Source organism: Megachile rotundata, unplaced genomic scaffold (assembly GCF_050947335.1).
Source record: "Megachile rotundata isolate GNS110a unplaced genomic scaffold, iyMegRotu1 scaffold0049, whole genome shotgun sequence".
Taxonomy (NCBI): Eukaryota; Metazoa; Arthropoda; class Insecta; order Hymenoptera; family Megachilidae; genus Megachile; species Megachile rotundata.
The window spans coordinates 481,613-505,756 of NW_027473346.1; the positions used below are offsets into that span (position 1 = coordinate 481,613).

General features: G+C 36.4%; 2 protein-coding genes and 3 long non-coding RNA genes across 18 annotated transcripts; 3 read left to right on the plus strand and 2 right to left on the minus strand.

Moving 5' to 3' along the window:
• The first annotated feature begins 6,238 nt into the window (after nt 1-6,238).
• On the plus strand, nt 6,239-10,224 carry LOC143266131 (uncharacterized). 4 transcript variants are annotated; one of them, XR_013041214.1, is made up of 5 exons: nt 6,240-6,746; nt 6,810-7,632; nt 7,743-8,910; nt 9,015-9,119; nt 9,282-10,224. It is a non-coding gene; the product is annotated as an uncharacterized LOC143266131 (long non-coding RNA). The 4 variants fall into 4 exon arrangements; XR_013041213.1 differs by having other exon boundaries at nt 6,239-6,746; nt 7,743-9,119; XR_013041212.1 differs by having other exon boundaries at nt 9,015-10,224.
• LOC143266132 (uncharacterized) lies at nt 7,651-13,415 on the minus strand. 7 transcript variants are annotated; one of them, XR_013041218.1, is made up of 11 exons: nt 13,189-13,408; nt 12,730-13,112; nt 12,397-12,636; nt 10,774-12,268; nt 10,315-10,697; nt 9,982-10,221; nt 9,771-9,853; nt 8,905-9,084; nt 8,651-8,780; nt 8,432-8,577; nt 7,651-7,966 (listed from the first exon to the last, which is right to left on the minus strand). It is a non-coding gene; the product is annotated as an uncharacterized LOC143266132 (long non-coding RNA). The 7 variants fall into 7 exon arrangements; XR_013041221.1 differs by having other exon boundaries at nt 8,905-9,853; nt 12,735-13,112; nt 13,189-13,415; XR_013041219.1 differs by having other exon boundaries at nt 8,905-9,853; nt 13,199-13,413.
• Nucleotides 13,416-14,194: 779 nt separating this feature from the next.
• Nucleotides 14,195-16,386, plus strand: LOC105662843 (uncharacterized). Its single transcript, XR_013041227.1, has 3 exons — nt 14,195-14,803; nt 15,378-15,811; nt 15,916-16,386. It is a non-coding gene; the product is annotated as an uncharacterized LOC105662843 (long non-coding RNA).
• Nucleotides 14,956-17,860, minus strand: LOC143266130 (uncharacterized). 4 transcript variants are annotated; one of them, XR_013041208.1, is made up of 12 exons: nt 17,309-17,860; nt 17,157-17,219; nt 16,881-17,084; nt 16,465-16,786; nt 16,160-16,384; nt 16,046-16,087; nt 15,871-15,954; nt 15,712-15,792; nt 15,519-15,610; nt 15,325-15,414; nt 15,195-15,248; nt 14,956-15,034 (listed from the first exon to the last, which is right to left on the minus strand). XR_013041208.1 is itself a non-coding variant. In XM_076541769.1 (11 exons), exons 1-10 carry the CDS (start codon nt 17,858-17,860, stop codon nt 15,346-15,348), a joined length of 1,734 nt encoding a protein of 577 aa, XP_076397884.1. In that variant the 3' UTR covers nt 15,194-15,248; nt 15,325-15,345. The 4 variants fall into 4 exon arrangements, 1 of the variants encoding a protein (XP_076397884.1); XR_013041209.1 differs by lacking the exon at nt 16,046-16,087; XM_076541769.1 differs by lacking the exon at nt 14,956-15,034 and having other exon boundaries at nt 15,194-15,248.
• Nucleotides 17,861-18,418: 558 nt separating this feature from the next.
• LOC105664073 (uncharacterized) lies at nt 18,419-23,513 on the plus strand. 2 transcript variants are annotated; one of them, XM_076541768.1, is made up of 11 exons: nt 18,419-18,700; nt 18,805-19,375; nt 19,465-19,527; nt 19,600-19,803; nt 19,898-20,219; nt 21,292-21,516; nt 22,315-22,380; nt 22,456-22,533; nt 22,622-22,696; nt 22,806-22,988; nt 23,113-23,513. In XM_076541768.1, the coding sequence occupies exons 2-10, from the start codon at nt 18,824-18,826 to the stop codon at nt 22,961-22,963; spliced, it is 1,743 nt and encodes a 580-aa protein (XP_076397883.1). In that variant the 5' UTR covers nt 18,419-18,700; nt 18,805-18,823; the 3' UTR covers nt 22,964-22,988; nt 23,113-23,513. The 2 variants fall into 2 exon arrangements, with proteins under 2 accessions (XP_076397883.1, XP_076397882.1); XM_076541767.1 differs by having other exon boundaries at nt 18,419-19,375.
• Nucleotides 23,514-24,144: the final 631 nt, after the last annotated feature.

A 24,144-nucleotide genomic window follows, 5' to 3' on the forward strand; every position in this document is an offset into this window, starting at 1 on the left:
GACAGAGACAGCCAGGGACAGATACATACAGAAACAGAGACGGACAGAGACAGAGACAAAGACAGAGAGAGACACAGACAGGCAGAGACAGAGACAGACAGAGACAGAAACAGACAGAGACAGATAGAGACAGAGATAGACAGAGACACAGACAGGCGGAGACAGAGACAGACAGAGACAGAGACAGCCAGAGACAGACAGAGACAGCCAGAGACAGAAACAGACAGAGACAGCCAGAGACAGAGACAGACAGAGACGAAGACAGACAGAGACAGAGACAGACAGAGACAGAGACAGACAGAGACAGACAGAGACAGAGGCAGACCGAGACAGAGACAGGCAGAGGCAGAAACAGACAAGGACAGAGACAGAGACAGAGACAGAGACAGAGACAGAGACAGAGACAGAGACAGAGACAGAGACAGAGACAGAGACAGAGACAGAGACAGAGACAGAGACAGAGACAGAGACAGAGACAGAGACAGAGACAGAGACAGAGACAGAGACAGAGACAGAGACAGAGACAGAGACAGAGACAGAGACAGAGACAGAGACAGAGACAGAGACAGAGACAGAGACAGAGACAGAGACAGAGACAGAGACAGAGACAGAGACAGAGACAGAGACAGAGACAGAGGCAGAGACAGAGACTGAGACAGAGACAGAGACAAAGGCAGCGAGAGACAGAGACAGACAGGGCCAGAGAGAGACAGAGATATAAACAGAGACAGAGACGGAGACAGAGACAGACGGAGACGGACAGAGACAGAGACATAGACAGAGACAGATACAGAGACAGACAGAGATAGAGACAGACAGAGACAGAGACGGACAGAGACAGAGACAGAGACAGAGACAGAGACAGAGACAGAGACAGAGACAGAGACAGAGACAGAGACAGAGACAGAGACAGAGACAGAGACAGCCAGAGACAGATACATACAGAAACAGAGACGGACAGAGACAGAGACAAAGACAGAGAGAGACACAGACAGGCAGAGACAGAGACAGACAGAGACAGAAACAGAGAGAGACAGACAGAGACAGAGACAGACAGAGACACAGACAGGCAGAGACAGAGACAGACAGAGGCAGATGCAGACAGAGACAGACAGAGACAGCCAGAGACAGAGACAGACAGAGACGAAGACAGACAGAGACAGAGACAGACAGAGACAGAGACAGACAGAGACAGACAGAGACAGAGACAGACAGAGACAGACAGAGACAGACAGAGACAGACAGATACGGACAGAGACAGAGACAAAGACAGCGATAGACAGAGACAGACAGGGCCAGAGAGAGACAGAGACAGACAGAGACAGAGACAGACAGAAACAGAGACAGAGACAGACAGGGCCAGAGAGAGACAGAGACAGACAGAGACAGAGACAGGCAGAGACAGAGACAGACAGAGGCAGACCGAGACAGATACAGGCAGAGACAGAAACAGACAGAGACAGAGACAGAGACAGAGACAGAGACAGAGACAGAGACAGAGACAGGCAGAGACAGAGACAGACAGAGACAAACAGAGACGGAGACAGAGAGAGACAGAGACAGACAAAGACAGAGACAGAGACAGGCAGAGACAAAGACATACAGAGACAGACAGAGACAGAGACAGACAGAGACACAGACATGCAGAGACAGAGATAGACAGAGACAGATGCAGACGGAGACAGACAGAGACAGACAGAGACAGAGGCAGAGAGAGACACAGACAGGCAGAGACAGAGATAGACAGAGACAGAGATAGACAGAGACAGATGCAGACAGAGACAGACAGAGACAGACAGGGCCAGAGAGAGACAGAGACAGACAGAGGCAGAGACAGACAGAGACAGAGACAGACCGAGACAGAGACAGGCAGAGAGAGAAACAGACAGAGACAGACAGAGACAGAGACAGAGACAGAGACAGAGGCAGAGACAGAGACAGAGACAGAGACAGAGACAGAGACAGAGACAGAGACAGAGACAGAGACAGAGACAGAGACAGAGACAGAGACAGAGACAGAGACAGAGACAGAGACAGAGACAGAGACAGAGACAGAGACAGAGACAGAGACAGAGACAGAGACAGAGGCAGAGACAGAGACTGAGACAGAGACAGAGACAAAGGCAGCGAGAGACAGAGACAGACAGGGCCAGAGAGAGACAGAGATATACACAGAGACAGAGACGGAGACAGAGACAGACGGAGACGGACAGAGACAGAGACATAGACAGAGACAGATACAGAGACAGACAGAGATAGAGACAGACAGAGACAGAGACGGACAGAGACAGAGACAGAGACAGAGACAGAGACAGAGACAGAGACAGAGACAGAGACAGAGACAGAGACAGAGACAGAGACAGAGACAGAGACAGAGACAGAGACTGAGACAGAGACAGAGACAGAGACAGAGACAGAGACAGAGACAGCCAGAGACAGATACATACAGAAACAGAGACGGACAGAGACAGAGACAAAGACAGAGAGAGACACAGACAGGCAGAGACAGAGACAGACAGAGACAGAAACAGACAGAGACAGACAGAGACAGAGACAGACAGGGACACAGACAGGCAGAGACAGAGACAGGCAGAGACAGATGCAGACAGAGACAGACAGAGACAGACAGAGACAGACAGAGACAGACAGAGACAGCCAGAGACAGAGACAGACAGAGACGAAGACAGACAGAGACAGAGACAGACAGAGACAGAGACAGACAGAGACAGACAGAGACAGAGACAGACAGAGACAGACAGAGACAGACAGAGACAGACAGATACAGACAGAGACAGTGACAAAGACAGCGATAGACAGAGACAGACAGGGCCAGAGAGAGACAGAGACAGACAGAGACAGAGACAGACAGAGACAGAGACAGACAGAGACAGAGACAGACAGAGACAGAGACAGACAGAGACAGAGACAGAGACAGAGACAGACAGAGACAGAGGCAGACCGAGACAGAGACAGGCAGAGGCAGAAACAGACAAAGACAGACAGAGACAGAGACAGAGACAGAGGCAGAGACAGAGACAGAGACAGAGACAGAGACAGAGACAGAGACAGAGACAGAGACAGAGACAGAGACAGAGACAGAGACAGAGACAGAGACAGAGACAGAGACAGAGACAGAGACAGAGACAGAGACAGAGACAGAGACAGAGACAGAGAGAGGGACAGAGACAGAGACAGAGACAGAGACAGAGACAGAGACAGAGACAGAGACAGAGACAGAGACAGAGACAGAGACAGAGACAGAGACAGAGACAGAGACAGAGACAGAGACAGAGACAGAGGCAGAGACAGAGACTGAGACAGAGACAGAGACAAAGGCAGCGAGAGACAGAGACAGACAGGGCCAGAGAGAGACAGAGATATAAACAGAGACAGAGACGGAGACAGAGACAGACGGAGACGGACAGAGACAGAGACATAGACAGAGACAGATACAGAGACAGACAGAGATAGAGACAGACAGAGACAGAGACGGACAGAGACAGAGACAGAGACAGAGACAGAGACAGAGACAGAGACAGAGACAGAGACAGAGACAGAGACAGAGACAGAGACAGAGACAGAGACAGAGACAGCCAGAGACAGATACATACAGAAACAGAGACGGACAGAGACAGAGACAAAGACAGAGAGAGACACAGACAGGCAGAGACAGAGACAGACAGAGACAGAAACAGAGAGAGACAGACAGAGACAGAGACAGACAGAGACACAGACAGGCAGAGACAGAGACAGACAGAGGCAGATGCAGACAGAGACAGACAGAGACAGCCAGAGACAGAGACAGACAGAGACGAAGACAGACAGAGACAGAGACAGACAGAGACAGAGACAGACAGAGACAGACAGAGACAGAGACAGACAGAGACAGACAGAGACAGACAGAGACAGACAGATACGGACAGAGACAGAGACAAAGACAGCGATAGACAGAGACAGACAGGGCCAGAGAGAGACAGAGACAGACAGAGACAGAGACAGACAGAAACAGAGACAGAGACAGACAGGGCCAGAGAGAGACAGAGACAGACAGAGACAGAGACAGGCAGAGACAGAGACAGACAGAGGCAGACCGAGACAGATACAGGCAGAGACAGAAACAGACAGAGACAGAGACAGAGACAGAGACAGAGACAGAGACAGAGACAGGCAGAGACAGAGACAGACAGAGACAAACAGAGACGGAGACAGAGAGAGACAGAGACAGACAAAGACAGAGACAGAGACAGGCAGAGACAAAGACATACAGAGACAGACAGAGACAGAGACAGACAGAGACACAGACATGCAGAGACAGAGATAGACAGAGACAGATGCAGACGGAGACAGACAGAGACAGACAGAGACAGAGGCAGAGAGAGACACAGACAGGCAGAGACAGAGATAGACAGAGACAGAGATAGACAGAGACAGATGCAGACAGAGACAGACAGAGACAGACAGGGCCAGAGAGAGACAGAGACAGACAGAGGCAGAGACAGACAGAGACAGAGACAGACCGAGACAGAGACAGGCAGAGAGAGAAACAGACAGAGACAGACAGAGACAGAGACAGAGACAGAGACAGAGGCAGAGACAGAGACAGAGACAGAGACAGAGACAGAGACAGAGACAGAGACAGAGACAGAGACAGAGACAGAGACAGAGACAGAGACAGAGACAGAGACAGAGACAGAGACAGAGACAGAGACAGAGACAGAGACAGAGACAGAGACAGAGACAGAGACAGAGGCAGAGACAGAGACTGAGACAGAGACAGAGACAAAGGCAGCGAGAGACAGAGACAGACAGGGCCAGAGAGAGACAGAGATATACACAGAGACAGAGACGGAGACAGAGACAGACGGAGACGGACAGAGACAGAGACATAGACAGAGACAGATACAGAGACAGACAGAGATAGAGACAGACAGAGACAGAGACGGACAGAGACAGAGACAGAGACAGAGACAGAGACAGAGACAGAGACAGAGACAGAGACAGAGACAGAGACAGAGACAGAGACAGAGACAGAGACAGAGACAGAGACAGAGACAGAGACTGAGACAGAGACAGAGACAGAGACAGAGACAGAGACAGAGACAGCCAGAGACAGATACATACAGAAACAGAGACGGACAGAGACAGAGACAAAGACAGAGAGAGACACAGACAGGCAGAGACAGAGACAGACAGAGACAGAAACAGACAGAGACAGACAGAGACAGAGACAGACAGGGACACAGACAGGCAGAGACAGAGACAGGCAGAGACAGATGCAGACAGAGACAGACAGAGACAGACAGAGACAGACAGAGACAGACAGAGACAGCCAGAGACAGAGACAGACAGAGACGAAGACAGACAGAGACAGAGACAGACAGAGACAGAGACAGACAGAGACAGACAGAGACAGAGACAGACAGAGACAGACAGAGACAGACAGAGACAGACAGATACAGACAGAGACAGTGACAAAGACAGCGATAGACAGAGACAGACAGGGCCAGAGAGAGACAGAGACAGACAGAGACAGAGACAGACAGAGACAGAGACAGACAGAGACAGAGACAGACAGAGACAGAGACAGAGACAGAGACAGACAGAGACAGAGGCAGACCGAGACAGAGACAGGCAGAGGCAGAAACAGACAAAGACAGACAGAGACAGAGACAGAGACAGAGGCAGAGACAGAGACAGAGACAGAGACAGAGACAGAGACAGAGACAGAGACAGAGACAGAGACAGAGACAGAGACAGAGACAGAGACAGAGACAGAGACAGAGACAGAGACAGAGACAGAGACAGAGACAGAGACAGAGACAGAGACAGAGAGAGGGACAGAGACAGAGACAGAGACAGAGACAGAGACAGAGACAGAGACAGAGACAGAGGCAGAGACAGAGACCGAGACAGAGACAGAGACAAAGGCAGCCAGAGACAGAGACAGACAGGGCCAGAGAGAGACAGAGATATACACAGAGACAGAGACGGAGACAGAGACAGACGCAGACGGCCAGAGACAGAGACAGAGACAGAGACAGATACAGAGACAGACAGAGATAGAGACAGACAGAGACAGAGACGGACAGAGACAGAGACAGAGACAGAGACAGAGACAGAGACAGAGACAGAGACAGAGACAGAGACAGAGACAGAGACAGCCAGAGACAGATACGAGTGATGCCCACTTGGACGTCGACCGATTGGACGCGTCCCGATTGGACGGTCCCGATTCGACGCGTTCCGTTTCGAAGCGGTGCCGATTGGACGCGTTCCAATTCGACGCGGTGCCGATTGGACGCGTTCCAATTCGACGCGGTGTCGATTGGACTCGTCCCAATTCGACGCGGTGCCGATTGGACGTCGTGCCGATTGGACAGGTTTCTTTTGGACTCCGAATCTTTCGGACTGCGTAGAGATTGGAACTCGCTCTGTTTTAGTTCGTGTAGCGGTATACGCAATTCGGTGTATGAAGTTTCGTATATATTATGCGTTATGTGATAAAATATGTGATGGAATATATTAAATTCGGCTGTGAATTAAATTAAATTGGTGATTTTTTTCTGTTTCGTGTGTTGAAGTACATAATATGTGTTTAGCAATGTATAGATGAAATTTAAAATCTTTCGTAGCATCGTATATAAACCTGTATATAATAGTGGTTTTTCGTCGGATTTCATAATGCAAATGTACGCTAATGTTCATTTTGAACAAAATCAGCAGCAGTAAATATTTGTCATTGATTGGTAAGTAATTTTGTCCATTGTATGTAGAAGCGATATTTGAATGTTGTATTTATTGTTTGACAGGTACAGGTTATAATGGGGAATATTTGCAAGCTGATTATTAAGACAGTGCAGGAAGCTGCATGTCAGTTATTGCAAGAAATATGGTATCACGTAGAATATTATTGTCCAGTAATCCATATGTATAGGTTAGTTTGGATTTATTAAAACTATATGGAATTTTTAAGTGTGCGATGTAGAACTGATTTATTTTTTCTCATAAAGAAGTGTAGAATATGATAGAGAACACTCTATAAATGGATAAGTTAAATCATGTGTTAAAGGGTGGTCAGGTTTATTATTATTTATCAATTTCTTTTGCGCGTTACACGTATAAGTACTATATCTGTGAACTCAAGCATGTTTCCTCTTTTCGTACATTCTGATGGTCCAACACGGCCAAAGTCATGCCAATAAGAATAAATGGAAGGATGTATTGCTTATTTCGTGAAAGAAATTTGATCGATAAAATTGTATCTAATTTTTGACAGGTATAGGCTACAGCGAATCGCTTCTTGAAAGTACTTATTAAGGTAAAACAATGAAAATGAACCTGCATATTCCATGAAATAAAATGAAAGTGCTGTTAAATACAATATATCAATATAGAATAATATGATCTTTTGTTCTGTCCATTCATTTTTAGCATTTGTTCAGACATTGATATAGAAATTACAAAAGAAGTTATAGAGGAAAAAAAGTTGAATACATACAATAAAGAAATCAACCAATGTTGAGACAGAATGTATAATTTTCAATGAAATATTTTGAACAAATAACTCAGGCATTCTGTGAAAGCGCAAATGCAATTACTTTCTGTCGAGGTACATCAGGAAATATGTTTAAGGTAAAAGAAATATTAAACTTTATTTTTCTCAATATATCCTTTATTTTATAATTAAAGCTGTTGAATACATTGTATCAATATATAATAATATTTCTTTTCTTTATTTCCAGCACATGTTCCAGCACCGATGAAGAAATTATAACAAAGAAGTTGGGAGTATTATAAAATTAAATAAATTTGTCTTGCATCAATCATAAACTTGAAAAACAATATAACCCTAACATACTTTAAGTAAATAAATTGATACAGAGAAATAAGATACTTAAATTGTAATTTCCTGTTCCAAGTTCCTTGATATACACTTAATGTTATGGTTCCCATATTCTTTTCCTATCTGCAAACAAACACTTTTATCGAGTAAAATATCAGAAGTAAAAAAAAGTTGTGTGCAACAAAGGCATGGTTATTTCACTATTCACTTTCATCTATTTCGTATCACTTGTACTGTGTTTACACTTAGAATCATCTCATCCCAGTACAACAGTCCCATTAGAATATACCATTTTTAAGATGAATAAGACAAAAAAGGGCAGAAAAATCAATAATTGACTCTACCGATCCACGCATTTTCGTGCTTAACATCTCTTCTTACATGTAAGCGCAAATACTTTTCAATTTTTTGACAAAAAAAAAGTGCTTATCATGACAGATAAATTATTATATAAACTTACATTATATGAAAACACAGTAACTAGAGTCTACTATTATTTCATGCATGTTTAGCGCTGCTCAATCTGTTAATTCTAAATGATATTATTATAGTGATAGTATTGTTATCATCGATAAAGGTATGACATACCATCATACCTGGAGGATCACAACACAATCTCAACCTGTCATGTTTACCTTCCATAGAAAATTTGTACCTCTATATCCACTGGTGCTCTCAGTTTCTTCTTCTCGTTCTCCATTGATCAAGAAATGCAGCAGAATAAGTGTTGCTTGCTACAAAATAGTATATTATTTATATTAGTATATTGGATACTGCTTACATTTAAGAATACTCGAAGTTGTGTACAGGAATGAAAGACGCTTATTCCCTGGAGGCAGTTGTAGAAGAGATATACAGCAGGTAGAATATTGTGTTACTCCAGCTGTCAAATTCGGGGCGCCATAACCTCCACTACAAATGTTTCCAATTGCGGCTCCTGAAATGGAAATTGGTTAAAGATGACGCGATTAGTTAAATGAAGAATATTAAAAATCATAATATAAAGCCAAGGTTCGACACACATACACCGATTGTTGAAAAACAATAACAGGAAAACTCACCTTAATGTGAGTTTAGTAACTTAATATCGGCAGTAGGCAGTTATTCAGTCGATAATCCTTCTTTGCAGATGGCGAATATACATGCGATTAATATTGTTTATTTCTTACAGGAACAAATATCGGTATTTCTAGCACCCAGTGATGACGCTGACGTCAATAACTCCATTTATGGTTTTCCACCTAAATCGGCAGTCGAAAGAATTAATCAACAATAGGTAAAGTAGGACAAGGGCAGCGATATATCGACGTATGATATGCAGCGGCAAATTTGTCGTATTTACATATCATTTCATTTTTATTTCGTTTTATTAAATTAATAACATATTGCCTACCTTCCCACTTATTTATTTATTATATCACGTACTTAATACTTACAGATTTACGATAAACAATAACATACAATTAATCTATACTAGTATAATAAAGCAGAGAAGTTTGTTTAAACGAGTTAATTTTCAATCGGATATGAAAAAATATTTTTCTGTAGAAAATCCGTTTATCGAGGAATACTGTAAGCTATATAACATGTCGCAATACTCATTGAAAATATAAATTCTTCTACTAGAAGTATTCATAGCTTAATAAATGGTTTTTCATTGTTTCATATTCTATAGAATTATATTAGGTTGAAGGAATTGTTCTTAGAATACAAGTATTTGGGTATCATGATCTTATTGCAATTCAAAGTTACTTTCATATATTATATTTATATTACATTATACTATTTTTCACATATTACACATTGTTATAATTTTAAATTATATTGTATTCAATTACACGTATTGTATATTTAAATATTCCCATAACAGAGTGTATTTTTCACTATATACTATACCACGTATTTACCTTGTACTTTGGTCACTCACCCTATTGTTTATTGAGTTTTTTCTTAGAAGCTCTACAGTCGTGTCTGCTAGAATACTCATAACAGCTACAAGTGACTTTAAAGCTGGAATTATAAAAAAAAACGGGTTTGTTAGAGTAAATTAGTCGTTAAATAAGGAAAGAAAGCACAATTTTAGGTTAAACAAGGATCTGACAGGTTATCATAGTTTTCAACAACAGACAATCAATTACCTTAATTCATTTTTTTCAGTAATGGATGGTAATTAGGATAAAATGCATTGACAAGACATTGCAGCAATGGTTCATATTAAAACGATCCTTGTTCCTTCCAAGATCAGGGCATCCATTGACAGCTACGTACACAGGAACGGACTGGCATTGGAGATTGTTCACAGAAGTAGTCCCTATTTGGCAATTCCAGCAGTGTACAAAGCCTTGGCTATCTTGATTACGGTGCTGTTCTTCATCTCTCTGTTGATTATTGGTGCATTGGATCAATGTATCTCATTTTATGGTAACATATTATGTATTTATATTGCTTGTGCGCATTAACATATTACTTACCTTACATGAAAGAACTCAGTAGCTGGTTACTACAATGCTAAAATCACAAAAATCTAAAACCAACAGCGAATGGGAATAGTTTGTAAAACATTAGTAATATATAATATAAAATAATATATCAGTATTCACAGAAGTTGGGCATGCACTGGTTAAACACGGCCTAAGGCAGTAGTTTCACGTAACAGGAGTCACTCTTTATTTATAAATAACCAGCAGTGCGAAATTCGTCAACATGGTACGATATAATATACAACGCGATTTCACTTAATACTCTGGAAACACATCGGAATAATGAAAATACTTTTCACTCTCTCTTTATTGATAGGTTTATCTATTCATTTATACGGAACAGGATCCGTGAAAAAGATCCGATGCGCTATAACCTACAATGCGAAATACAAAGTACAGTTAAATACGAATCACGTCATAAATTGAGACACACCGAAAAACTATGCGCACCTTAACTCACTTCTAATTAATACGCACAGAAGTAACACGGAATTCGCAGAACTAAACAATTAAAAACTATCGCTAACGACACATAATACCATCTCACAATTTTTACGATGTTTACCGGACGCGTGTCCGCATGGCGGCACAGCGTCGTCGTGCGTAAGGGTGCGTCCACACGTGAAGGATGATTTTCGCTTAAAGGCTTATCCCGGTATCATATATTTACGACTAGACTGCTAAATAAATGGTTCTTTTTACAATAGAAATAAACACACTAATGAACTCTTAAATACTTTATGAACAAGAATAATAGAAGTTTATTTAATTATAACTCAAGATTATTATTATAAACGTTGTTGACGCGCACCACAGCAAACCGCCTCTTCATCGTGACCGTACGACATATTTGCAAATCCGAAATTCATTTGTTCTTCGCAAACTTGTCCGGACTTGTAGCGCTGCACACACACACACACACACACACATATATACTCCGCGTAGCACACAAAATTACAGATATATCAATATAAACAATTAAACAAACAATATTAAGCGAGTAATTAATTACTTGATTATATGTTCGTTTATTATCGGTACAGCTAATTATGCGTGGACAAGAAGGATGGGATAAAATATCCATAGAAAAAACTAAAAAGTTAGTAAATTCGATGTATAATTGTTTGCGAAATGCGACAAAAAATAAAAATGGTAATTCCATTTATGGTTTTCCACCTAAATCGGCAGTCGAAAGAATTAATCAACAATAGGTAAAGTAGGACAAGGGCAGCGATATATCGACGTATGATATGCAGCGACAAATTTGTCGTATTTACATATCATTTCATTTTTATTTCGTTTTATTAAATTAATAACATATTGCCTACCTTCCCACTTATTTATTTATTATATCACGTACTTAATACTTACAGATTTACGATAAACAATAACATACAATTAATCTATACTAGTATAATAAAGCAGAGAAGTTTGTTTAAACGAGTTAATTTTCAATCGGATATGAAAAAATATTTTTCTGTAGAAAATCCGTTTATCGAGGAATACTGTAAGCTATATAACATGTCGCAATACTCATTGAAAATATAAATTCTTCTACTAGAAGTATTCATAGCTTAATAAATGGTTTTTCATTGTTTCATATTCTATAGAATTATATTAGGTTGAAGGAATTGTTCTTAGAATACAAGTATTTGGGTATCATGATCTTATTGCAATTCAAAGTTACTTTCATATATTATATTTATATTACATTATACTATTTTTCACATATTACACATTGTTATAATTTTAAATTATATTGTATTCAATTACACGTATTGTATATTTAAATATTCCCATAACAGAGTGTATTTTTCACTATATACTATACCACGTATTTACCTTGTACCTTGGTCACTCACCCTATTGTTTATTGAGTTTTTTCTTAGAAGCTCTACAGTCGTGTCTGCTAGAATACTCATAACAGCTACAAGTGACTTTAAAGCTGGAATTATAAAAAAAAACGGGTTTGTTAGAGTAAATTAGTCGTTAAATAAGGAAAGAAAGCACAATATTAGGTTAAACAAGGATCTGACAGGTCATCATAGTTTTCAACAACAGACAATCAATTACCTTAATTCATTTTTTTCAGTAATGGATGGTAATTAGGATAAAATGCATTGACAAGACATTGCAGTAATGGTTCATATTAAAACGATCCTTGTTTCTTCCAAGATCAAGGCATCCATTGACAGCTACGTACACAGGAACGGACTGGCACTGGAGATTGTTCACAGAAGTAGTCCCTATTTGGCAATTCCAGCAGTGTACAAAGCCTTGGCTATCTTGATTACGGTGCTGTTCTTCATCTCTCTGTTGATTATTGGTGCATTGGATCAATGTATCTCATTTTATGGTAACATATTATGTATTTATATTGCTTGTGCGCATTAACATATTACTTACCTTACATGAAAGAACTCAGTAGCTGGTTACTACAATGCTAAAATCACAAAAATCTAAAACCAACAGCGAATGGGAATAGTTTGTAAAACATTAGTAATATATAATATAAAATAATATATCAGTATTCACAGAAGTTGGGCATGCACTGGTTAAACACGGCCTAAGGCAGTAGTTTCACGTAACAGGAGTCACTCTTTATTTATAAATAACCAGCAGTGCGAAATTCGTCAACATGGTACGATATAATATACAACGCGATTTCACTTAATACTCTGGAAACACATCGGAATAATGAAAATACTTTTCACTCTCTCTTTATTGATAGGTTTATCTATTCATTTATACGGAACAGGATCCGTGAAAAAGATCCGATGCGCTATAACCTACAATGCGAAATACAAAGTACAGTTAAATACGAATCACGTCATAAATTGAGACACACCGAAAAACTATGCGCACCTTAACTCACTTCTAATTAATACGCACAGAAGTAACACGGAATTCGCAGAACTAAACAATTAAAAACTATCGCTAACGACACATAATACCATCTCACAATTTTTACGATGTTTACCGGACGCGTGTCCGCATGGCGGCACAGCGTCGTCGTGCGTAAGGGTGCGTCCACACGTGAAGGATGATTTTCGCTTAAAGGCTTATCCCGGTATCATATATTTACGACTAGATTGCTAAATAAATGGTTCTTTTTACAATAGAAATAAACATACTAATGAACTCTTAAATACTTTATGAACAAGAATAATAGAAGTTTATTTAATTATAACTCAAGATTATTATTATAAACGTCGTTGACGCGCATCACAGCAAAACGCCTCTTCATCGTGACCGTACGACACACACACACATGCACACGCACACGAAAATGCACACACACTCATTCACTCACTCCCGCGTAGCACACAAAATTACATATACAGGGCGTATAAAAAAGGTCGGAACCCTTGAATATTTCGAAAAATATAAGTTTTATCAAAAAATGTTTCAGACAAAAGTTGTAGGGTTTAAACAGTTCTATTTACTGGCAATATCATTTTGAACTTGAAGAGTCACTGGAAGGTCACGTGAAGGTCACTTCAATTTTTTTTAATGGAACACCCTATATATTTTTCCATATTTTTGTAGCTTACCTCGAGAGCTTTCTAAAACACTATGATAAAGTATTTTTTGATTAAAAACTTTTTGAATTACTAAGGTTTGAAAGTTTCAATAATTTTGACAAATTACAAAGTATCTTACAAAATATTCATTTTTCAATAATCTTACCCTAATACTTTTATGCACAGAATAATGAGATAAATTGACTGGCGTAAAGAAAATACACAATTGTTTAAAAAAAATTGTTTGAAAATTTATTTACTTATGTTTTTTTAAACAATTGTATATTTTCTTTACGTCAGTCAATTTATCTCATTATTCTGTGCATAAAAGTATTAGGGTAAGATTATTGAAAAATGAATATTTTGTAAGATACTTTGTAATTTGTCAAAATTATTGAAACTTTCAAACCTTAGTAATTCAAAAAGTTTTTAATCAAAAAATACTTTATCATAGTGTTTTAGAAAGCTCTCGAGGTAAGCTACAAAAATATGGAAAAATATATAGGGTGTTCCATTAAAAAAAATTGAAGTGATCTTCACGTGACCTTCCAGTGACTCTTCAAGTTCAAAATGATATTGCCAGTAAATAGAACTGTTTAAACCCTACAACTTTTGTCTGAAACATTTTTTGATAAAACTTATATTTTTCGAAATATTCAAGGGTTCTAACTTTTTTTATACACCCTGTATATCGATATAAACAATTAAACAAACAATATTAAGCGAGTAATTAATTACTTGATTATATGTTCGTTTATTATCGGTACAGCTAATTATGCGTGGACAAGAAGGATGGGATGAAATATCCATAGAAGAAACTAAAAAGTTAGTAAATTCGATGTGTAATTGTTTGCGAAATGTGACAAAAAATAAAAATGGTAATTCCATTTATGGTTTTCTACCTAAATCGGCAGTAGAAAGAATTAGTCAACAATAGGTATCAGATTATAGTATAGGTATGTATATATTTATGATCTTATGGGAATTCAAAGTTAATTTGTTAACTAGAGAGATAATTATCATGAGAATATTATTATACAATGATTGCACTGGATGAAAAAAATGCTTTCATTTGGATACAATGAATTATTTATTATTGTTTACCAAAACATAAATGTGACCACATGGTAGTACTATTGTAGAGACGCCAGCTTTACAGCAGCAATTCTTTTGTACAGACTTTTCTCCTAATTAATAACATACAAAAAGAATAAATCGAAATTAAACGGCTGCAAAATATACTTATTATAATGTACATTTGTGAAATTTAATTTTAAATTGATAGACAACAAAACAAAATGATATTTTGTGGTATGTAGTATAGTAAAAATAAGTTAAAAAATATACCTTCCATTAAATTATGTTCATTAATTTGACTACCACTTGCACAAACATCTGTATCTAAAAAACAATTTTAATTAATAAATTAGTATCAAAAAATGTAAACATTGTCTGAAAATGTTTTATCGTATTATACCTTCTATCGTATTATCTTGACTTATACGTAATTTTTGTAAATCCTTTGTGCAGATACTGGTGGTTTTGTCAATGGAAGTTGGAGCACCACCTAAAACGCATAAGTACACATTAAATAAGGCCCTAATAAAATTTAGTAACTTTGTAATACATAATCAAAATATTAATAAGATAGACCGATGATCAGAACTTTACCTCCCATTGTTTTTTTTTGTCACCATTTTGTAAGTGCAGAGGAGGCTCACTTTCATCAGAACCATGTATTATGAAAAGGTCAGTTCCTAACACTACAAACAACTTAATATAATTCCAAATTTTTCTAGTATTTTACTCTCAATTCGCTTGAAGCAAGAAGAAAGGAAAAATTAATATGTACGACATAACGTACCTTCTACAGAATTATATGTACATATTCCTTCACTTTCTGTACACGTGTTAATACTATCCAATGATATTGTTAGAACATCATCTATAAAAGATAGTATATGGTAAGTGATGCGTCGAATAGTAAAAATAATTAATGACTAGAATAATTAGAAACACGAACCATCGTTATCGATATCATTGACCGATGTGCTCTCTATTTGAACAGGGTCTTCATTGGGTTGGATGTGACGAGGCAATCTATTCTCTGAAAATGATTAATAAATCACTGAAATTCGTTAAAATTGAACGAAAATTTAAGAACAGTGTTCATGTTAGTTTTGGGACAGAATTATTACCTATACTAAACGTTTCATCGATCGCATTATTTTCATCGCAGTCTAAAAGCAAATTAAAAAAATATTACTGGAAGTGAAAATTGTATGCTGCATCATTGAAATATGGAAACATACCTCTTGGTAAGAAATTGTCCATATATCGCTGTTGCTCATAGTCTCTATCGAACATGTTTAAAAATTGTTCCAACGGTAAAATCCCAGAGACTAAATTCTCTTGTGCCAATCTAATTTTGGCATTCTTCTCTCTATTCACTCGAGTACGGATTCGAGTAATTTTTAAATTTTTTATCAAACGTTCGTAATTAATAGTTTCATCTTTAATTAGTTTTGATAAATTATCTGTAAAACAATTTTAAAAAAATGTTAATACACAAGAAAATAAAAACAATTACACAAGTGACAAAAGCGTAAAAACCAGCCTAAGAAAATCCATAAATTTGGTCGCGTTGTTTGGAATCGTTGCGACAGAGTATTATGGAAGGATTCAACAATATTGTTAGTCCTCACTGCAGAGCCATATACGCTGACCTTCGAAGCAATTGGTAACCACACACTGCGTAGATACACCATAAATTGAAGCACATTTGGGAAAGTGGCAGCGGACCGATCAGCGACTAACTGTATTTCATTCAATGCTTGTGGAAACATATCGGGTGGAGCGAGGGGCATAGTCATCGCCATTGAGAGAACCTTTTTTTCTGTACATCGTAATCCTAATTTTCTCCACTTTCTTAATAGAGCCTAAACAGTAAGAAAATTCAACTTTTCGCTGAGCACTTTAACGAGGTATGTTATGGAAAAAAACACTTGGGCAACGTTAACTATTATACTGTACCTGATTAAAGTGGAACCAGCAGCCATGTATGGTGACTGCAGGGAATTGTATTCGTATCGCTTCCATTGACGCTTTTTCATAATCACACATTACAGTCTTTAAATTGTGTTGTAATCCTGGAGCAAGAGATGCTATTTTTGTCCATATGGCTTTGTACATAGATAACGTTCGACATTCGCATAAGGCAAATATTGTAGCTATTCCCTGTAAATTGATATTAGTTTTTAGTGTGATAGTATGAAATAACTTTAACAAAAACTATCAATAGTGGTATACCGTGTCGTTATAGCGTATATGTACAGTATACAACTGTTGGAAAGCAGGAATTTGTGGCACAACCTGTCAAGAGATCAGAAATGATAAAAATTAAACAATTTTCTCTACCTGAAAAATATTAACATTATAAGTTGTTTGCCTTAAATACTTACAGAAAAGGTACCATCCATGTAAATTTCTTTGGCACTTTCTAATGCACTTAGTAATGCGCTGTTTGAAAAGATCAGAGCGTACTTATTTTCAGTTGATATTGTACATCCTTGATAAATGTCTTTTAACACATCGTAATTTTCAAGCATTTCATGCGCACTTTGTACAGTTTTTGGAAGCGGTGGTCGAGATTTCGCCTTTTCCCTCGACATAATAGATTTCATACTATTATATGAAATATACGCTGCTGCGTCAGGGTTTAGACGGCAAATATTATCAAAAATGTCCTTATTATTTATACAAGGATTTTCTTTGCATTCCTTTAATATCATCGACTTTAATTTTAATACTTCTGCACATTGTGGATTATTAGGGTGAGTGTGTGGTTTTTGGATAAAAAATTGTTCATTTCTTTGAAGGAGTGTAGCTGTACACTTGTGGGTTTGGCGCGCACAACAGCGATAAATATTGGGATTCTTGGTATCCGCGTTATAAGAATATCCTTCATAAACATATATGAATGTATTTTTTCTCTTCCCATTAAAAATTTCCATTTTATACGCGTGTAGGTATTGGATTCACTCGTTGGTAGAATATTAAATATGAAATTCTATATTTAAAATTATTAATTTATCACAGAAAATAATCGTACTTTATCAAGATTAACTTACAATTATACTATCGGCGTCGCGTGTTGAACTGATACTGAACAAACGCATGCGATCGAAAAAATTGGGAGTAGTAATAAAACACTAACAACATGTAAGCGGTTGCCTTGTTTATTCCCCTGGACTGGTCACTTCTTATCTGATTTTATAACAGAAAATTTATTTTTATAATTTATATTTATGTAAGTACTTAAGATTAATTCGAATTTAAGATACCATTGTCATTCAATGTTTTCGAATACACGAACTTGAAAATTTGAGCCGTTCAGTGCACACATCGATTAACTCCATTTTTTGAAACATCTTAAATTTAAGTGTTAAAGCATTTGGTATAGTCATAACTTTTTCTATTTATAATAATTTAAGATTTTTCAGAAAATGGAGTTAATTAATGTGTGCACTGAACGGCTCATTTGTAAAAGTAGACTTCAACAATTATTTTTTATTTGTTTATGATGCAATCACTGGTGTAATATTTTTTCAATATTTCTTTCTATCATTTTGTTTATTTTATATTGTGGAGTGTGGATTTGTAAATAGTCGTGAATATTGTGTTGAAGTGAATCGATTGATGATAGCTGTGAATGTTGTGTGCGAGTTATCGAGATGTATTAAAATTGAAAGCGGAAAAAAAAACACGGCGATCTGAGCGAGCGAATTTAGTAGGCGAAAAAGAGTTTGGAGAAAGTGATTCATAAAGAATAGTTAATTTAAAGTTTGGTTGTTGTACGTATTAATTTTGCCTGTTTAAAATAAATTATTCTGTGTGTTTTGTTTACATTTTTTATTTAATTCCAACAATATTATTGATTGTAATATATCCTTCACAGACATAAGGTATAAAATAAAATGGAGATTTTAAGAGGCAAGCGAAAAAATAGTTTTGTATGCATTTACGAAGGGTATTCTTATAGTAAAGATTCTAAAAACCCTAAAATTTATCGCTGCTCTTGTCGTCAGACTCAACAGTGTACAGGAACAGTGGTTCAAAGAAATGAACAATTTTTTATCCAAAAACCACACACTCACCCTAATAATCCACAATGTGCAGAAGTATTAAAATTAAAGTCGATGATGTTAAAGGAATGCAAAGAAAATCCTTATATAAATAATAAGGACATTTTTGATAATATTTGCCGTCTAAACCCTGACGCAGCAGCGTATATTTCATATAATAGTATGAAATCTATTATGTCGAGGGAAAAGGCGAAATCTCGACCACCGCTTCCAAAAACTGTACAAAGTGCGCATGAAATGCTTGAAAATTACGATGTGTTAAAAGACATTTATCAAGGATGTACAATATCAACTGAAAATAAGTACGCTCTGATCTTTTCAAACAGCGCATTACTAAGTGCATTAGAAAGTGCCAAAGAAATTTACATGGATGGTACCTTTTCTGTAAGTATTTAAGGCAAACAACTTATAATGTTAATATTTTTCAGGTAGAGAAAATTGTTTAATTTTTATCATTTCTGATCTCTTGACAGGTTGTGCCACAAATTCCTGCTTTCCAACAGTTGTATACTGTACATATACGCTATAACGACACGGTATACCACTATTGATAGTTTTTGTTAAAGTTATTTCATACTATCACACTAAAAACTAATATCAATTTACAGGGAATAGCTACAATATTTGCCTTATGCGAATGTCGAACGTTATCTATGTACAAAGCCATATGGACAAAAATAGCATCTCTTGCTCCAGGATTACAACACAATTTAAAGACTGTAATGTGTGATTATGAAAAAGCGTCAATGGAAGCGATACGAATACAATTCCCTGCAGTCACCATACATGGCTGCTGGTTCCACTTTAATCAGGTACAGTATAATAGTTAACGTTGCCCAAGTGTTTTTTTCCATAACATACCTCGTTAAAGTGCTCAGCGAAAAGTTGAATTTTCTTACTGTTTAGGCTCTATTAAGAAAGTGGAAAAAGTTAGGATTAGAAGGAGCGCAAGACGAGATTCTCTCAATGGCGATGACTATGCCCCTCGCTCCACCCGATATGTTTCCACAAGCATTGAATGAAATACAGTTAGTTGCTGAGCGATCCGCTGCCACCTTCCCAAATGTGCTTCAATTTATGGAGTATCTACAGAAAGTGTGGCTACCTATTGCTACAAAAGTCAGTGTATATGGCTCTGCAGTGAGGACTAACAACTTGGTAGAATCTTTTCACAGTGCTGTAATCAGGAAATTAAAGATTGTTCATCCAAATTTCTGGTTATTCATAGGTATACATATTATTATCATTTATCTTGTTAATTAATCTTTACTATATCCAATAGAATGAATACACGATGCAAGATTCAAAGTAAGAAAATTATATATAAAATATGTGGAAAAGCAAGTTTTATTGGAAAAATAAAATTGCTGGGTTTCTCGAGTCTTTTTTATCATAATGTCACATGAAAGTACGTTATGGATAATGAAAACGTACATTTTTCACTTTATTTCATGAACATACATCTGTCACTTTTGCATGTTTTAATTTGTAAATTTACAATCGTAATTTCATTTTGACGATAACTACTAATCTTTTGTGTGTTGGTTAGATTGGTAATATTCTACTCAAAGTTTTAAACAAATATTTCCGTGTGCTCCAAATACCTATGTACGTAATAGGTGTTTGTCGTTTTCTGCCGGCGGTTCCTCTTAATATGGTCGTATGGTATAGATTTATAAGCAACGCCACCCAAGTAAATGTTGATCATCGTAATTGTAGCATTGGCGCGAGTAAGCAACTGATTGTGAAACTACTGATTTTCTTACGAATACGTAATATTTACTTGCCGAAATTTCTATATCGATTGGTACGTTAAAGAACGTGACGATGAAAATGAAGTTATAACGTTTCACAGCGGCATGCATGCACCACGTGTATTGTGTGCGATACACAAACAACGATACGATACAAAGCAACGCACAAAGTTGGATCATCGGTCTACGTATATCCTTGTCAATTTTTCTACTACCAACTAATTTAAATGTAATAATCTTATTATATAACATCGTATCTAAACAAAAATGTAGCAGAAATCAATGTATGGAATAAACATTAGATAAATCAGCTTCTAATGCATTTAACCGATTTAATAATTGAAACACCTTTTTGGTTTATTATGCAAGAAGTCTCTTACCTGAACAATTTTCCTAAATACTTAAAAGATACAGCAATGATTCTATTGTAATGATAGATCTGGAAATTCGTTAGATTCTATATTGCAAAATAAATATATGTCGATGTCTATTTCTAATCATTTTAGCTGCATGAACCTTATGTGGTGTCTTTATTTTTGATTACAGATAATTTAACAAAACTAATTGCGGATCAAGAAACAAATTATAAAAGATTATTGAATAATGAAAAAATAAGGAGTATACGAAGACGCACAAATATGGCAAAGAATAACAAAATAAGAACGGCACAAGATAATTTAATGTCTGGAATACTGCCATTAGATCAATTTTTACGTTTATTTAGCAAAGACCATAAACAAGAACAATATGAAAGTAATTTAATGTTAACAGGTATGCGTTGAATTCATATATATTATATTCATGCATTCGTTCGTTAACACCAGAACTATTTAAACGATCAAAATGACTGGTTTAACAGTTCCTTAATTATATCACAAAATTTATTAAAATGTTTTTATCAAAATGTGTGTTCCCTTTTTTATCGGAACGAATATGTACTACATATGCTGGTATATGTTTCATTCTTTATTTACCTACTTTTTTACTTTATTTTCAACTTCGAAGTAAATCTACATAAAACGTTGATAGCTCTCGTGTTAAGTAACTGCTATGAAATGGTATGTAACACTGTACTTTATTCTGAAAAAAATTTACTACAGTTTACATGTTACTTTACAGACTCTAATAATAATGGTGAATGTAATGAACTTGTTTCAAAAACATTCTTTGCAGGTATTTTCTTTTCAACGCAAACAATATATCCTTGTTCTGGTGAAAGAAGTATAAGTTCTGATACAGAAGTTTCTGCTTTTCTAAATTTTTTTAATGCATAAGGAGAGAACTAAAAGTTATGCTATTTGTTTGTTTCTTTCTTTTTTTTCTTCCAAAAAAGTAGGTTTATTAAACAAATTTAGTTTATGAAAAATTTTGGGATTTGCATATACAAATACTGTTACAATCATTTCTAGATAGACTTTGAAATTGTCACTTTTTATATAGGATATATAATTCTTCACAAATTCAATACCAGTTTTAATTCATTATTGCAAAAATATAACACACTTCCTACGTCAGACTGTAAATATATTTATTTCGCTATTCTTATTTTTGTGTATTTTTACTTTTTAGAAAATATATGTACTGTGTCCAGTGACGAACATAATGAACTTCTTCCAGAAATAACATTCTTTGCAGGTATTTCCTTTGCGAAAAAAATAATATGTATATTCTTCATTATTCTTTTTTTTGTTTACCTTCTGTTTTTTTCAGAAGAGGAATTCACTGCATTTGTTAAGAAACCCTACAAAAACCAAGAAACACAAACTACATCCCCTTTTAATACAGATGGTACATGTACTATGCTTATTTTCTTTTAAATTCATCATTTACGTCTTTTCTATTTAATGTCATCATTTTTATCTATATTGTGTTTCAGATTGTAGTGGCATAACATTGGCTAAAAATAATGTATCTACCCAAAACATGCACGGAATAATTACAAATATAAAGAGTAACTATATAATGTTTATTAATTATAACTTATTTATGTTTGTATGATATTACATAACATAATTAATTTAAACGACGATTGCATTTCTTTACATTTTCATTTTTTGTAGATGAGGATTGCCAGAAAAGAGAAAAAAAAGAAGTTCATAGTAGTAACATGAGCCCGCAAATTATTTTAGAAAATATATGTACAGCGAATAAAAAAAGTATGCGTACCAACACGCGCAATTTCAAAGAGTACGAAAAATATATGAAAATAAAGAAGTAGCAGTTTATTTATAATTAAATACGAAGTATGAACTTTATTTTTGCTTATGTTAAAATACAACCTAAATTTTTATATACAGAAGTTAACAGCATACCGTGACAAAGATTCATACCAAGAAGGTTTGCATACAAAAATTTTCTTTATTTCAGCGTCAATGCATTTTCGAGAATCGTTGGAGTCAACCAGCTGTTGCTATTTTGTCTTCGAACGATTTATGAATGGGAACGATGTTCATTATGAATCTGGCCACGGAGTGGGGAAGGCGAGGATGCAGAAAGTGCGAATGAAGTTCGGTATAATTGCTATGAATCGAGCGTAAAAGAAAAGAATGATGTCGATGGTGTGTTGTTGTCGTGGACATAGAGAAAGTTGTAAATGGTTCGGTCATTGATAAAAACGAGACAATTTAAGACATCCGTCGCCTTCTTCTAAGACAACCAAAATTAACCATTTGGTGCTTACGCCAGAATCTCATTAATATTTAGTTAATTTATTTAACATATATGTATATTACACGGTACGAAAAATTAAATTAGAATTTTGTCGCACAGTCCATTTTTATTTTTTGTCACATTTCGCAAACAATTACACATCGAATTTACTAACTTTTTAGTTTCTTCTATGGATATTTCATCCCATCCTTCTTGTCCACGCATAATTAGCTGTACCGATAATAAACGAACATATAATCAAGTAATTAATTACTCGCTTAATATTGTTTGTTTAATTGTTTATATCGATATACAGGGTGTATAAAAAAAGTTAGAACCCTTGAATATTTCGAAAAATATAAGTTTTATCAAAAAATGTTTCAGACAAAAGTTGTAGGGTTTAAACAGTTCTATTTACTGGCAATATCATTTTGAACTTGAAGAGTCACTGGAAGGTCACGTGAAGGTCACTTCAATTTTTTTTAATGGAACACCCTATATATTTTTCCATATTTTTGTAGCTTACCTCGAGAGCTTTCTAAAACACTATGATAAAGTATTTTTTGATTAAAAACTTTTTGAATTACTAAGGTTTGAAAGTTTCAATAATTTTGACAAATTACAAAGTATCTTACAAAATATTCATTTTTCAATAATCTTACCCTAATACTTTTATGCACAGAATAATGAGATAAATTGACTGGCGTAAAGAAAATACACAATTGTTTAAAAAAAATTGTTTGAAAATTT